General features: G+C 54.2%; 2 protein-coding genes across 6 annotated transcripts; one reads left to right on the plus strand and one right to left on the minus strand.

Moving 5' to 3' along the window:
* Nucleotides 1–1,175: 1,175 nt before the first annotated feature.
* On the minus strand, nt 1,176–4,831 carry SMIM45 (small integral membrane protein 45). 2 transcript variants are annotated; one of them, XM_084497957.1, is made up of 2 exons: nt 4,745–4,831; nt 1,176–3,427 (listed from the first exon to the last, which is right to left on the minus strand). In XM_084497957.1, exon 2 carries the CDS (start codon nt 3,420–3,422, stop codon nt 3,216–3,218), a length of 207 nt encoding a protein of 68 aa, XP_084354083.1. In that variant the 5' UTR covers nt 3,423–3,427; nt 4,745–4,831; the 3' UTR covers nt 1,176–3,215. The 2 variants fall into 2 exon arrangements, with proteins under 2 accessions (XP_084354083.1, XP_084354084.1); XM_084497958.1 differs by having other exon boundaries at nt 1,176–3,424; nt 4,745–4,803.
* A 704-nt stretch (nt 4,832–5,535) lies between these two features.
* On the plus strand, nt 5,536–11,446 carry CENPM (centromere protein M). 4 transcript variants are annotated; one of them, XM_084507250.1, is made up of 7 exons: nt 5,536–5,621; nt 5,953–6,032; nt 6,979–7,077; nt 8,088–8,167; nt 9,209–9,300; nt 10,128–10,278; nt 10,933–11,446. In XM_084507250.1, exons 1-6 carry the CDS (start codon nt 5,565–5,567, stop codon nt 10,251–10,253), a joined length of 534 nt encoding a protein of 177 aa, XP_084363376.1. In that variant the 5' UTR covers nt 5,536–5,564; the 3' UTR covers nt 10,254–10,278; nt 10,933–11,446. The 4 variants fall into 4 exon arrangements, with proteins under 4 accessions (XP_084363376.1, XP_084363375.1, XP_084363377.1 ...); XM_084507249.1 differs by having other exon boundaries at nt 10,957–11,446; XM_084507251.1 differs by having other exon boundaries at nt 10,962–11,446.
* Nucleotides 11,447–13,879: the final 2,433 nt, after the last annotated feature.

Below are 13,879 nucleotides of genomic sequence, written 5' to 3' on the forward strand. Positions count from 1 at the left end.
CCCGGCATCTTCTCCGCTGGGACAGCCTCGGCCCCGCCAGACCCCGGAGCGTGCCGGGGGCGCGGGGGGACGGGGGTGACGGGGGCTGGGCCCCGCAGCCGCTGCCAGGGGGTCCCCCCATGCCGCAGGGTGACCCAGAGGCAGCTCCGCTGGGTGGGGGTCCCGCAGGGGCCGTACCGCCGCGGCGGGGGGATGCGGCTGGGGCCGGCGGGGCGAGGGCCCGGGGCGACGTCCTCCTCCATGGCGGGCTGCGAGCAGAGGCGCGAGGGCAGGGATCAGGCCGGGCCGAGCAGGGCCAGCATGGCCGCAGGGGCCAGGCCTTGCCTGCCGCCGGGCTGGGGGCTGCCGGGGTGCCCCCCGAGCCGCTGCCCTCTGCGCCGAGCGGCTGCCGTCCTCCCGGGCAGCCCGAGCGGTGCCCGCCTCCGGCCGCCACAATGGGCCGCTTGTGGCCGGCCCGAGGTGCCCCCACGCTGGCTCCCTGGCTGCTCTCACCCCCGCCCCGGCGCATTCTTGGCCCCATGCCCCCCGCCAGGCCTGCCCCATGGCTGGGAGAGGGCAGGCTGTGCTGGGGGGCAGCCCCACGCCGCGGCCCCGTGTCCAGCGTGGCAGCGCCTCTGTGCTCGCGGGCCTGCTGGTGCAAGGCTGGCTCTCGAAAAAACAAGGCAATTAAAAAGTTGAAACTTTGAAACGTTTTCCCTTTCTCTTTCTCTCTCTCTTTTATTTTTTAATGGCGGATTCCAGTGTAACAATCTCTGGGGCCAGCCCCTGTTTCATCAATTGCATGGGCAGGAGGCCCGGGCGGTGCAATTTCTATGCACCGCGCAGAAAAAAAAGAGAAAGAGAAGGAGAAAAAGACCATCCTGATGCTGCCTGCTGTTTCCAGCACTAAGTATCTTCTCCAGTGCTTCATGCAGCTTAATTCAGTGTCTGAGACCGCTTCCCTCGAGGTCTCTACAGCTGCACAGGTCTCACAGAGGAGACGCGGTCTCAGTTTTCAGCCAGAGTTTGCCTTCGGCGTAATTGTTCCCAGACACCCCGTCAGCGTGCCCAGCACAGGAGGCTTGCCGATGGAGAGCTGCCCTGAGAAGCCAAAGCACAGCGTGCTCCTTGCTGGCTGCCCTGGGCTGGAGGCAGGCAGCTCGCAGGCAAACCGAAAGGAAACCAAGCAGCGGACGCATGGTTTGCACACACCTTTATCCACTGTGGAGGGCTGGGACACCACTGACAGTGCAAAACGTAGTGACTGTGGGAAATACCTGGCTCAACACTGATCGCATCGGGGCCAAACAGCGTGAAACGTAAGCCGGGGTGGTAAATAAACACTTGCTAGTGCAGCCTCATCCTGTTTGGCTGCTGCTTTTTGCTCGGTTTCTACAGCGAGTCCTGGGCAGAGCAGAGATGAAATCGGGCAGGGCTCACACAGGGGTGCCACGGAGGAGGGAAGAGGTGCCGAGAGGCCGAGCCCTATCACCGCGTGGGCTGCTAGCTCCCACCTCCCACCCGGAGCCACAGCTCCTCTCGTATTTACCAGGCTGGTGGCTTTCGCTCTTCTCTTTTGACTCAGCGATGAAAGCGGGTTTGGGGGTTGCAGAGGGATGGGTTAGTCCCTCCCCGGCCTCTCCGAGCCCCTTTCCCTAGTGCAGAGGTTTTTATTGCTACCTTATTTTTCCAGCTGGGGCCCGGTTGCGTTGCAGCCCTGGCTGTGAGCTCTGGCACGGTCAGGGCAAGGTGCTGGTGGCTGTGGCTGTGGCTGTGTTGTGTGGCAGGGCAGGAGTGCGAGCAATGCAACCGAAGGTGGCACCTGGAACCAAGCAGTGCAGTCCCTTTCACAGCCCTGAGTCACCAAGGCACAAAAATACGTGGGATTGACCTGTCTGAGGCTGCACCTGCACTTTGAGCCTTTGCTCGAGAGGGCAAGTGCAAATTTTGGTGCAGGAGAAATCCCACTCGCTCCACTTTCCTGCTGAGTGAGACTACCAGGTTAGGGTACTCACATCAAGGTCCCTGGGTTTCGTCTGAACAGAAGGACTCTCGACTTCTCTGGCTTGAAACAGAGACAGAAAACTCCCACCAGTGTGCCTGGGTTTGGTGCGGAAAATAACAGTGGTGCTACTGCATTCTGCGGGGATGAGATGGCCCAGAAAGACCCTGGGTATTTACAGGATGTCCTGACTCATGCTCTCCTGAGCCAAAACCCTTAGAGTCAAACATTGCCTCTCATCCCTGGAGTATTACCAAAGAGCACATCACTGATCAGCCCAGTGCCTTCTCCTCATCCCTTGGGGCCACAGAAGAAGGAAGGCAAGAGGGGCAGGCAGGAGCATGACATGCAGGAGTGATGTGAATGCCCACGAAGACCCAGCATCACACCTCTGAGCAGGGTTTTGGCGGAAGTTCAGTCCCGAGGAAGTGCAAACGACACCAACGTGGGGTTTTGTGCAAGACCCACATCGTAGGGGTTGGGTCCAGGACGAGGGGCAGCACCGCTGGCCCACCTCACTGGACGGTGCAGTGTCCCTTGTCAGCCACGAGCAGGTGGAGAATGGTTCAGAGCTGGCATTGGGGTGACAGCTAGGGGACAGTGGCAGCGGGCTTGGTGCCCATGCCACCTCAGGACTATGGGTGCAGGGGACTGAAGAAGCCAGCTCGCAGAAAAGTGTCCTGCCGGGCAGATCAGAAGTTCACATGACAAATCTGGCCTTGACTCTTCCTGGAGAACCACAGAATGGCCCTGTGTGATGTGGGGCTCGGAGGAAACTCCTCAGCAGAGGTTCAGTGCGAATGTAGAGCACCTGGAAATGTCAGCCTGTGAGCGCTGAGCTCTGAAGTCTCCGTCTCCAACACCCACACAGAAAAGCAGTGTGCCTGAAGCAGGGATAAAAGCTTTTGGTTCAGGACTAGAAGAGAAAGGCTCCCGTAGCCCTGCAGAGACCACTCGAGGTCGTGTCAAGAAGCCGGCAGCCCCAGCTCAGGTGACAAATGTGGGACCCTTCACATGAATGGCTTGTCAGCCTCCCCGAGGAGACACCGTCCATGGCAGGGAGCAGGAGTCCTTGGCTGGAGGATGGGCTACGAGCACGTGGAAAGCCCCGAGCTGGTGGCCTGCACAAGCCTAGGGGACGGGGGACAGGCTGTCATCCCCCCACCTCCAGCCTTCTGCCACCCCGAGGGGCTCTCCTGGCGGTGCCGAGAGCGTGCCCCTCACGGACAGCACGTCAGACCTCGGGCACCCCGAAGGCCAGGTTGTCCCGAATCATCAGCGTCTTCCGCAGGTCTCGCTCCATGATCGGCCTCTGCGTCCGCCACTTGTGGGCTTCCTGCAGTCCAGGCTCGAAGTAGTAAATGCAGGCCCCAAAGCCCACCAGGATGAGGATGGAGATCATCAGGTACACGGGCACGAACCAGTCCAGGAAGTGGGGCATGGCTGCTGCAGAAAAGAGGAGAAAGCTCGCGTAGCACCCAAAAAGCAGCTCCGCCAGGCTCTGCCACGAGCAGTGGGAACAGCACCCAGCCTCCCCACACCCCTCCTCACCTCCTGATTTGTGCCCCATTGTAATCTCATGAACTTGAACCCTGTTTTGGCTCCCTTGGGACCTTCTCTGTGTCCCCCAAGTCCCAACCCCACCTTGCACAAGCCATTTGACCATCGCCAGCACGTTCCCACAGCAGGAGCCCCCTGCCAGCAAACACCTCAACCACAAGCAGTGCCCGGTGCTTTTGGGGTTGCTTTGCCCCACAGTCCCTGCTCAGGAAGCCAAACTCCCTGCAGCATCCCTGCTGGCACAGGGAGGAGGAAGCAGGGCACTGCTTGCCAGCTGACTCCTCACTGAGATTTCTGCGTCGGCGTGGGTACTGGTTAATTCGGTGCCACAGTAACTAATTTCATTCAGAGCTTGCTGGGCTTTTTTTTTTTTAATTTATTTTTTTATTTTTTTTTCTGTTTACACCACAGCGATCAATCGATCGAAACGTGCCCAGCAGCGTTTGCCTGCTGCGTGCCTGCTGCAGCTGAGCCTCCGTCCCTGCCTGCACAAAGACCGCCAGCAGGAAGCGCGAGAACGAAGCCGACTTTTATTCCTGCCCTCTCAATAGCATTTATTTTGGGGGGGGTCAGATCTGAAATGAGCCGCGCTTCTTGCTAACATAAGCAAGAATCTGTCGGCATCAGAGGAAAAAAATAAATTAGATTTCCTCCCACTTATTGGCACAGATGCTGGGTGTGTGTCTGTCCTGCCCGACAGCGGAGACCTCGGTGGGTTTTGGCTCCTTAATGCAGCAGCCTGGGGAGGAAACCCCGGCTTGGACCCCCCGAGATGCAGCGGGTGACAGGACAAAAGCCAGCAAGCTCCTTTCCTTCCCAGATCGCCCGCTTTTCAAGCAGCTGTCAGCCAAAAAGCGCCGCAGTGCAAAGCATCCCCACGGAGCCCCCGCTCCATCCTCCCTCCGTCCCCCCAGCCCCACCGCCCCGCGCCCCATAAGGGCCAAGCGGGACGGGGTGGGGGCACGGGGAGGGGATGAGCAGATTTTGACCCCAAATGTTGAAAAAGAAGGAGCTCCGCGGGGGAAGATGTCACCTTCCCGCAGCCGATATCGCTGCAGATACCACAGCCGCCTTAACCCCTGCGGGGCCGCTCAACCTCAGCCCCTCTTTACCCCACCCCCTGCCCTGCTGGGGGCAATTTGGGGGCAATTTGGGGCCAAACAGCCCCCGGCCCACCGCCCCCCGCCCCGGCCACCCCCCTACCTCCTTCCTCGGGCTGCGGCCGCTCCCCCCGGCATCCGCCGCCTCCGCTGCCGGTGCCGGTGCCGGTGCCGAGCGGCGCCGCTCCGGGAGGCGGCGGGGGGCGGGGATAACGGCGGCCGCTGCCCCCCCGGGGCTCCGGGGGCTGCCCCCAGCGCGGGCACGGGGACCCCCCCCGAAAACCTCCCCTGCAGGGGGGAGGGAGCGCTCCGCCGCCAAAGGCAGCCCCGGGGCGGCCGGGCTGGGGGGCAGCGGCCGCCCTTAGGGCAGCGGGCAGCGGGTACCGGGGGGGGATGGTCCCGGTGAGCGGGTACCGGGGGTGCTGCCGTGGCACCGGGCAGCGGCAGGGATGCTCCAGCTGCCCCGGGGGGCCTCAGCTGCTGGGGAGCATGGGCAGGGGAACAGCGCAGCTGCTGTGTCTAGTTATTTATCTATTTATTTACCGAATTATTTATGTATTTACCTATTTCTTTATTTATCTACTTATTTATTTACCTATTTTTTTTATTTATCTATTTTTTTATTTATCTATCTATTTTTTTTATCTATTTATCCATTTATTTATCTATTAATCTGTTTATTTACCGCGTACCCAGGGAGATCTTCGAGTTTGACCCCAAAACATCCCCCAAACACTGCCCGGTCCCCCCCCCACCCAGGGCCATGCGGGGCGGGGGGCGCAGCCCCGTGCCCGCCGCACGTGCGCGCCCGCCCAGGCCACGCCCCCACCGGAGCCACGCCCCTCCGGACAGAAAGCCACGCCCCTATCGTGACGTCACGGCGGGGGCGGAGCCGCGCGGCCTCTTTCGAACGGCGGCGCGGGATGGAGGCGCTGCGGCCCTTCGACAAGCTGCCGGCCGTCAACTCCGCCGCCCTGCTGGTAGGGCTGCCCCGGGCCCTCAGCCCCAACCCCAACCCCAACCCTAATCCCGATCCCAATCCCAATCCCGATCCCAATCCCAGCCCCGACCCCATCCCCGCCGCCCCCCCCGTCCCTGCCCCTCCCCCTCCCCCCCAACCACCACAGCACCAACGGTCGCGCTGGCCCCGCCCACCTCCCCACTGACCACGCCCACCTCCCATGCCCCCGCCCACCTCCCCACTGACCACGCCCACCCCGCCGCGATAGGCCGCGTCGCGGCCGTATGCAAATGAAGGCCCCGCCCCCTCCCCCCGGGGCCGGCCCTGAGCGCGCCGCCTGCCGCCCGCAGCTGGTGGGCGCGGACGGGAGCGCGCAGCAGCGGCTGGCGGAGGCCGTCCTGAGGGAGCCCAAGGCGTTCAAGATCAGCATGTGAGTGCTGAAAGCTTTCGCTCTGCCGCAGCTTCTCCTTAACCTTCTACGCGTGTTGGTGTCAGAGCGTATCTTGCTCGTGGCTTCCTGTAGTTTCTGCAGGTTTCTGTCCGCCGGTGCCTTCCTTGCTCACCCGAAACAAAGCGCCTCTGTTCACAGACTGGCAGAGTGAGCTGCAAGACACAGAAAAGGAAGCGTTCGGTGTAGCCTGGCCACTGGGGAAAGCCAGAGTCCTTAAGATTAGTCGCTAGAAGCAATAGCTTCCAAGGAGACCCAAAGCAGCGCATCTCTTTTGGCTTCCAGAGATGAAGTGGGTTGGGAAAAGAACAAAAATCCCCAAATTTCAGTTTTTCCAATCTGTATTTTGGGCAGTCTTCCAAAAACATGTTATTGACAACTTTCTTCCCCGTGGAAAGCCCAGATACACACTACAGCTGCCTTTTTTTCCGCCCCACCCCAGTGGAAGAGACACCAAACCCCATAATTCTTCCCACAGCTGCATGGCGGTGGCATTGCTGTGTAGGAGGGCACCTTAACTGGCAGGCACGTGCAGGCGTTGACACACTTTAACTGAAACTGCCTAGCAAGAGACAGAGGTAAAGCACTGGGACTCGCTTTGTTAGAAAGGCCTGGTGACAAGGAAGTGCGCTGACAATCATCTGCCTCTGTGGGGAGAGCTTTCTCTGAGTTTTGTTATGCTCTATTAAACCTCTCCTTATAAATATCTGAGATTAGCAAGTCCACGGTTGCCAGCAGCTATGAATAGGCTTAAGAGGTGAGAATCTAACTTAAGGAATCTCTGTGTCTCATTGGTGCCTAAGAACTTCAAGTTAGCAGGAAGCCAGCTATGCTATATAGCGAACAGCAGTGGCAGTGTGGTTGTGGTTATGCGGATGCTCCTTTGCCAAGCTATTTGTTTAACCTGGCAAATTTCGTTATCTTTCAGCCACCTGGCAGCATCCCTCCCCTTACCTGCAGAGAGGGACCACCTTCGGCCCAGGATAGATCTGATCGTATTTATTATCGACATCAAGAGCAAATACAGGTAAAAGGAGGGCAAAAATTTGAGAGGGGAAGCTGATATTCCTTCTTGGATTGATGCCTAAACCTACCTTTTTTTTTTTTCAATTGTGTTAGAATCACGGGGTATTAAACCCAAGACTTGTTGTGGTAGAAGAGCTCGGTGATGCATGTAGTGTTTTTTTTCCTCTAGCAGTGGATTAGGGTTGAACTGCTCTGCCCAGTGATGTGCATCTTGTGCTGCAGCAGAGCAGGCAGAATTTCTTCCTGGACAGGGGGCGATCTGAACTGAGCTTTGGAAAGATGCTGTCTCTACAGCCCCACCATCATTTCTATCTAATTTTAACGTTCTGTGCTATGTTGGCAGCTAAAACATGCTGGGCAGGGCTACCTAATAACCAGCCCGTGCTGTGCCTGTGTTCCCACCCCACTGGCCAAGTGGCAACAGCACTGCACAAGTCCCCAGGCAGAAAATAGAGGCCTGCAGGGACTGATCTCTTCTCACATCTTGTGCTCATCTTTGTAGGAATGATTTTGTGTTCCCAGGCCGCAAGTAAAGACTTGCTTGGGCAGAGAAGTCAGCATTTTCTTACTTACTTAACTTTTGACTGATGATCCTGGACTCTCATTTACCAAAATGACAGGCCCAGCTGCATCCTTACAGCACAGATGGTGCTGCAGAAGTGTGTGGGTTGCCTTTGCTGAAAGAGCCTAAGTAGTACTGAAGTCTCGTTGGATGCTAATGAGTTTGGATGCTTAGTGCCCACAAACCTTGGAGGGCACTTTTCAAACTAAAGTCTTACTGTTGAGTCTCGGGTGGAAAAGATATTTTATGGATTATTAAACAGCTGTGGGTATTTCGGAGGTCTCTGATGCCATGCTTTTAACATAAAGCGTGGTTCTGCCGGCTCTCAGATGGGCAGATGTTAACATCGGTGGGTTTCCAGCTGCGCTTCTGAACGTTATTCCCTTTGTCCTTGTGCTGTGCTGGTTTTACCTCCCTGTCCAACTGGATTGTCTCTGCTTTTCTGACAGCTTGAAGAATGTTGAAGCTTCGCTAGCTCATGTGGATGCCAGCTTCTTCCTGGGCAAAGTATGCTTCCTTGTCACCGGGGGTACGTATGGCATCTGCCCTCTCCCTCCTCTCTGAGCAGCACAGCTCACTATTGCTTTCCTTAGAACAAGGCAGTGGCTAAATTTGAAACAAAACAACAGTGGCCAGTGGCTTTATCAGAGCTTTGTTTAAATTAAATCTGAGCTCATCTGCCTGCTCTTGTTTACTTAGCTAAAATATGGTTCTATTCTCTCGTGCTCACTTGACCTCTACATTTTGATTTTGCCAATCAGACCTCTCTTGTCTGCCCCTCGCTCCTGAATATGAATTGTGTTATTAATTTTTTTTTTCCTGTGCCACTGCAGAAGTCTGCTCTGTCTGCTCTTGCAGATCAGTCTTAATGGGAGTCTCAAGTAGCAGTGAGCAGCATATGATCCTCTGGTAATAAAATGAAGCTAAATGGATGAGCTACTAAACTATTAAGTATAGTTTTAATACAAGACTGGTATCCCTGCTGTGTGCTGTCTGGCCCCATTGTGTCTCTAATATTTCTCTCTGCCTCCTGAGTGGAGAGGATGCTTCCTGCATCACCTCCCTGCTTCAGCGCGGGGGAGCTGGAGGGGCCATCCCATCCTGCTCGCTGTCAGAACAGAGGTGCTGTGCCCCTGGAATTTGGGGGTCAGGAGGCCTAATTTGGGGGCGAGGAAGAACCTTAGTGTTGCCTTGTGCTGTGGCTCTCCTGGTGGAGGGAAGTCCTTGGAGAAACCAACACCCTGCGATACCCCAGGAGGGCTTCTGATTAACGAGTGGAAGGTTCTGCTCCTGCTGACAGTGTGCTGACGGGTCCCTTATCCCAAATGCTAGCATTGCAGCACCCAGTAATGTGGCGATACTACTCCTGCTGTCGGCATTACGAAAGACTTCTGTGCTAATTGCACCGCACATCTTGTACCATTCTGTTTGTACTGCTCACTGGTGCCTTACCTTCTACGATGCTCTCGGAATTAGCTGCGGCTCATTTTGCAGATGCAGAATATCTTGGTGCTTCTCGTCGCTGAATGATGATTATGGGGCTAGTAATGCAGAAAAACTTTTTCCGTAGTTGGCAGGGTGAATAACTGCAGCATAGAGATGAATGCCATCTGGAAACTGAGAGACACCTACTGCAGTCCTGTGCTGTTGTGTGAGCTGGAGGTAAGGTGCCTGTTTGGTGTCGGAAGGGATTTGTAAATTCCACTGCTCTCTGATCTTTAGTAACACCGTTACATTAGCAATAAATACATCTACGTATGCTACTGTCACACAAAAGTAGCATCAGAGACCAGACTCTTTTTACCAGAGCAGGTTCAACAGGTACAGGAGTCTGACTGTCCTTGAAAAGGGTCTTCTAGATTTTCTGCACCTTCCCGTGCCACTTCAAAGCCTCAGAAGACCCGGTCTAAGTTTATGAGAAACTTGTCTCATACGGAAAGCCTTGGTACACTTGTTCCTTGAGGCATTTTCTCTTCCTGGGAGCCCCTGAGCTGTTTGCTCCATGATTTTTATTTTTATTTTTTTACTTTCCTGCACAATGCTTCTGTTAGCTGGGCTTTGTTGCTTCACAGGCTGTTCTGCAGTCTGATATGCTCCTCTTCAGACCAAGCAGGTAACTGGAAAAAGCTGGCAGGAGAGTTTGGCATTGAGAAGAGGCACGTCTTACTTTCCCATTTAAGCATCATTCCATCCTCAGGGACTGCTTCCCTATCAGCAGATAACATTTGTGCCTTTGCCAGTTCCTCTGTTTGCCCCCCCTCCCTTTTCTCAGCAAATCAGGATTAGTGAGTTTGGGCACTTGAAACTTTCTTAGGGTTTTCAGCTGGCAGAATGCAGCTAACATTTGGGGAGTAAATTGATCTCGTGGGTGTCCTCTTTATCTAGCAGCTCTGAACCATACTTAGCTCTGGTTACAGTTCTTTATCACAGCTACGCAGTGCTTTTCTTTTTCTGATATTGATTAAATAGCTTCTCCATTTTGTTTGCAGTCGGAAAAGATACAAGCTACCACTGCTCAGAGACTTCTCCGGATGTTACAGATCTGTGCTGGTCACGTACCAGGAGTTTCTGCCCTGACTTTTGGCTCGCTGATGAGGAGCTCTGCTGACGACTAGCTTCTTGTTGTGAGAACTCATACAGGTTCATCACTTTTCTTTACTTGCAGGCATTCAAGCTGCTGCTGTTGTTGGAATCACATTAGGAAGCTTTCTTGCCTGACTTATTACAAACACTCATGCAGAGCTCTTTGTAGTTGCTAGCCTGTCAAAAACGCTTGATTCCTGTTGAGTGGATAAGGTATAGGTGGGGAGGGAGAATAGTTTGAACTGGGATAGTTTGAATTAGGGACCGCTAACTGTTACTACATCTGAATCCCGTTTCATGATGAAGTTTAGATCTCACCCATTTGCCAGTGGCCAGGAGCTACATGTTTTAGTGAGAGAATATCAGAAGAACAGCCCACTGCCCGAAATGCCGTGTGTCATGGTTGAATATCTTAGTTCCAGCAGACCAAAGGTGCTAGAAGTGAGGCAGCATTGCTTCCTTGCAATTGGCATACAGTACCTGGGACTAATGCAAAACCTCGGTGCCAGATTTTGTTTCCCCACCAAGAGAATAAAAGGGTGAGGAAGGCCGTCCTGCAGCTTCTAGATAGACTGCAGTTGGCAGCTAATGATCCAGCTGTGTGAGCATCTGCCCAGCAAAGGGCTCAGCATTTCCGTGCCTGGTACATAATTGGGGAGGAAGGGAGTAAAGAAGATAATCTAGCACTTTAGCTTTCTTTTATATCTTTAGAGAAAAAAGACTCTGTCTCTTAAGCCCAGGATAATGTGATTTGGACAGCTGTGGACTCTTCTGCTGCAAGTCAGTCCCTGCAAACCGAGGAGCAGTTCTCCAGAGAGATCTAACCTCCGAGTCAACAAACGAGGAGGGCTGTAACTCAGAGTATAGCAGTACTTTGTGTTACAGCCCTGACGGGCATGCCACTGAAGGAGCAACATGCAGCTTCTAGCGGAAATCAGATCTTCTTCCCAAAGCAAAGAGCTCCAGAGAGCTGCAGGACTGCACTTGTCCCTCCAGCATCCCTAGGGCTGAGGCTGTGCACTCTGGAGCTGGCCAGAAATGAAACGCAGCAAACTGGACTATAGCAGCATACTGAAAACATGGTGTTGGCTTGGAAACTGGGCTTATACTGTGTATAGTCCCTTACCTAACAGGTTCCCATCAGCAGTAACTCATGCCTTATTCTTACTGTCAGTCCATAGTGATTTTTTGATTTCTAAGTTAATAAAATGTATAATATTTAAAACCTCTTAGTGTGTTTTTTTGTTTAGGTGTGTGGTGTGGGCTCTAAAACCTACGAACATGTTTCTCCAGCTTGTCCTGGCAGTGAAACTGCTCCTTGCTGGCATTTTGCATGTTGTTCAGTTCAGTTTCTTGCTGGGCTGCAGTCACCGTTTTGGCCACGTGGTGGTGGCAAAAGCTTTCCAAATCTGATCCTTCCTGTGAACTGAACTGAACCACCTGCCAGAATACCGTGTTTCTTGAAATACCGGGATGTTGCTTATCCAAAATTGCACGCCAGGTAGAAATGAAGTCGAGAGAATCTGCTGAGCTGCCCTTTGGTATAATTTATTGAATCCCTGCTAGTCTGCTTTAACATCCCTGGGTGCGGAGCTCTGGCTGTGTGTGCTGTTTTGCTTTGCCTGTTTCTGACATCTGCCCGTGAGCAGAAAGCAGCACTGCGGGCTTCATCAGCTGTGAGTGTTGGCAGCCCTTGCGAAGACAGCCCAGCAAGGCACAAAGCCCGTCTCCTTGCTCAGAGGACACGCAGCGTTGCTGGAACAAAGAAGCCAAACCAGTCAGCTGTGCTACAGAGTCCAAAAGGGCTGGACTCTGGCTAAATCCCAGCGGAGAAAGAAGTGCAAACACTCGTGGCCACGTAGGAAGGACGGGGCCTCGCCAGGACCTCACCACTGGCACCCAGAGACCGGTTTCTCCGTTGGCTGTGCCGGCTCGGCCTCGCTCTCACTTTGTGTCCCTCCAAATAAACTAAGACCGTGGTTCAGAACAGACTGGTTTCGATTCGCTCTCGACGTGCAGGTGCAGCCTGGGGGAGGGGAGGGAGGCCTGCGGCACGGAACGAGAAATGAACGAGTCTTTGGTGTCCTCTGCAACCGCGGTAGGGCCGCGAGACTTCCGCCACCTAGGCCGTGCTCCGGTTGCCTCTCAGAACTGCTGGCCTCAGCCTCAGGAGTGATTTCTCTGGCTGGGCTTTCTGAACTGGTGAAAATGAAACTTTCTTTGGTTCTCCCGGAACGCAACCCCCGTGCGCTACTGCCTGGCACCTTCCGACGTAGTGGGCTGTGTTCCATCGCGGCGTTAGATACAGAAATTTTCTCCTTCTACCTCTCAAATGAGAAAGACGCTGTTTGTGCTGCCTACAGGTGGCTGAATCCTAGCTGGTACAAAATCAAAGCTAGTTCCTTCAGAGCAACATCTCGCTCCACCTTGGGGCAAATATTTTTCTTACTCGTAGGAAAGAGTCTTTAATAGAACTGGCAGGGGAAGCGGAGCGTATCTAAGAATATGACACTGTGTCTCAGGTCCATCATGTTTTACAACCGAAAGTAGTTGGGACACATCTAAAGCTACAGCTACAACTGTGTAAATACCTCTAGGAACTGCCAGCTATTAGTTTAGACAGGACATAACAAAGCAGAGCAGACGAGGCAGCTGAGGATACCTTGCATCTAGATGGGGGAGCCAGCACTAATGTTTGCTAAAGGTCTTGTGAAAGTGGTGTTTGGGCTGTGATCAGGCACGTGGAGGGCCTGAGGTTGAATTAAGGCCAGTCGCTTGGGTTCTGTCGTGTTTGAACATCACGAAAGACCTTGTCCAGCTGGCTAAAATCTAAACTACCAGAAATATTTTGGAGTTTTTTTCTCTTCGTCTCTCTGTGCCTCGGTTCCCTATCTGTTTGGAGGTCTACTGAAAGAAATCCCCCTCTCTCTGGCAAGAGCACTCAGCTTTGCTGGTTTGACTACTTCAATTTGTGGATGTTTTTGTTTGTCAGCTGTGCGTCAGCAAAATTAGTGTGAAAGCAGTTTAATTAGTACAGTAGGACTTACAGCAGTAGCACTGAAGTAAGCTTCGGCGAAGCAGTGCTTTTGAGCTGGTGGAGCTGAGTCAAACTAACGGGGGCTCTGCTACAGCAGCGTGACCCACAGGAGCAAGATTTTGTACCCTCACCGTGCTTGCCAAGCTGCTTATGGAGGTGCTAAGAGATTTCGGCACAAATCAGCGTGGTTAGCATTATCTGGCTGGATTGTAGCTCTCTGTTAACCCAGGTTTTCCAAGAGAAGCTTTTCCTGCTGGCTTTGCAGCACCAGCAGCTAAATCAGACCAACTTTTAGGTGCAGCGAGACACGTGGTGTGCCCGGTCTGTGCTATTGGGAGGAGAGCCCGTGTGCTGATACGGGGCCTGGACTAAATGATCTCTGTCCTGCAACGGGGATCAGAGATAAGCCCAGCCCTGGCGATTTGCCCGCCCTCCAAGCCTTGAAACTGGTGGTAGAGACCTAGACTCGAGGCCACCCCTAATATTTGCTCTGGCTGAATGTCCCCGCTCTTCTGTCTCCCTGGGCAGGCCCAGGCCCCCAGCTCTGGGGGAAGGTAAAGGGGGGCTTGGTGGGACCCTCCTGAGCTCGGCCGCATCTGCCCCTTGCCGCCCGCCCCTGCG

The sequence above is a fragment of the Aythya ferina genome (assembly GCF_964211825.1).
Source record: "Aythya ferina genome assembly, chromosome: 1".
NCBI lineage: Eukaryota > Metazoa > Chordata > Aves > Anseriformes > Anatidae > Aythya > Aythya ferina.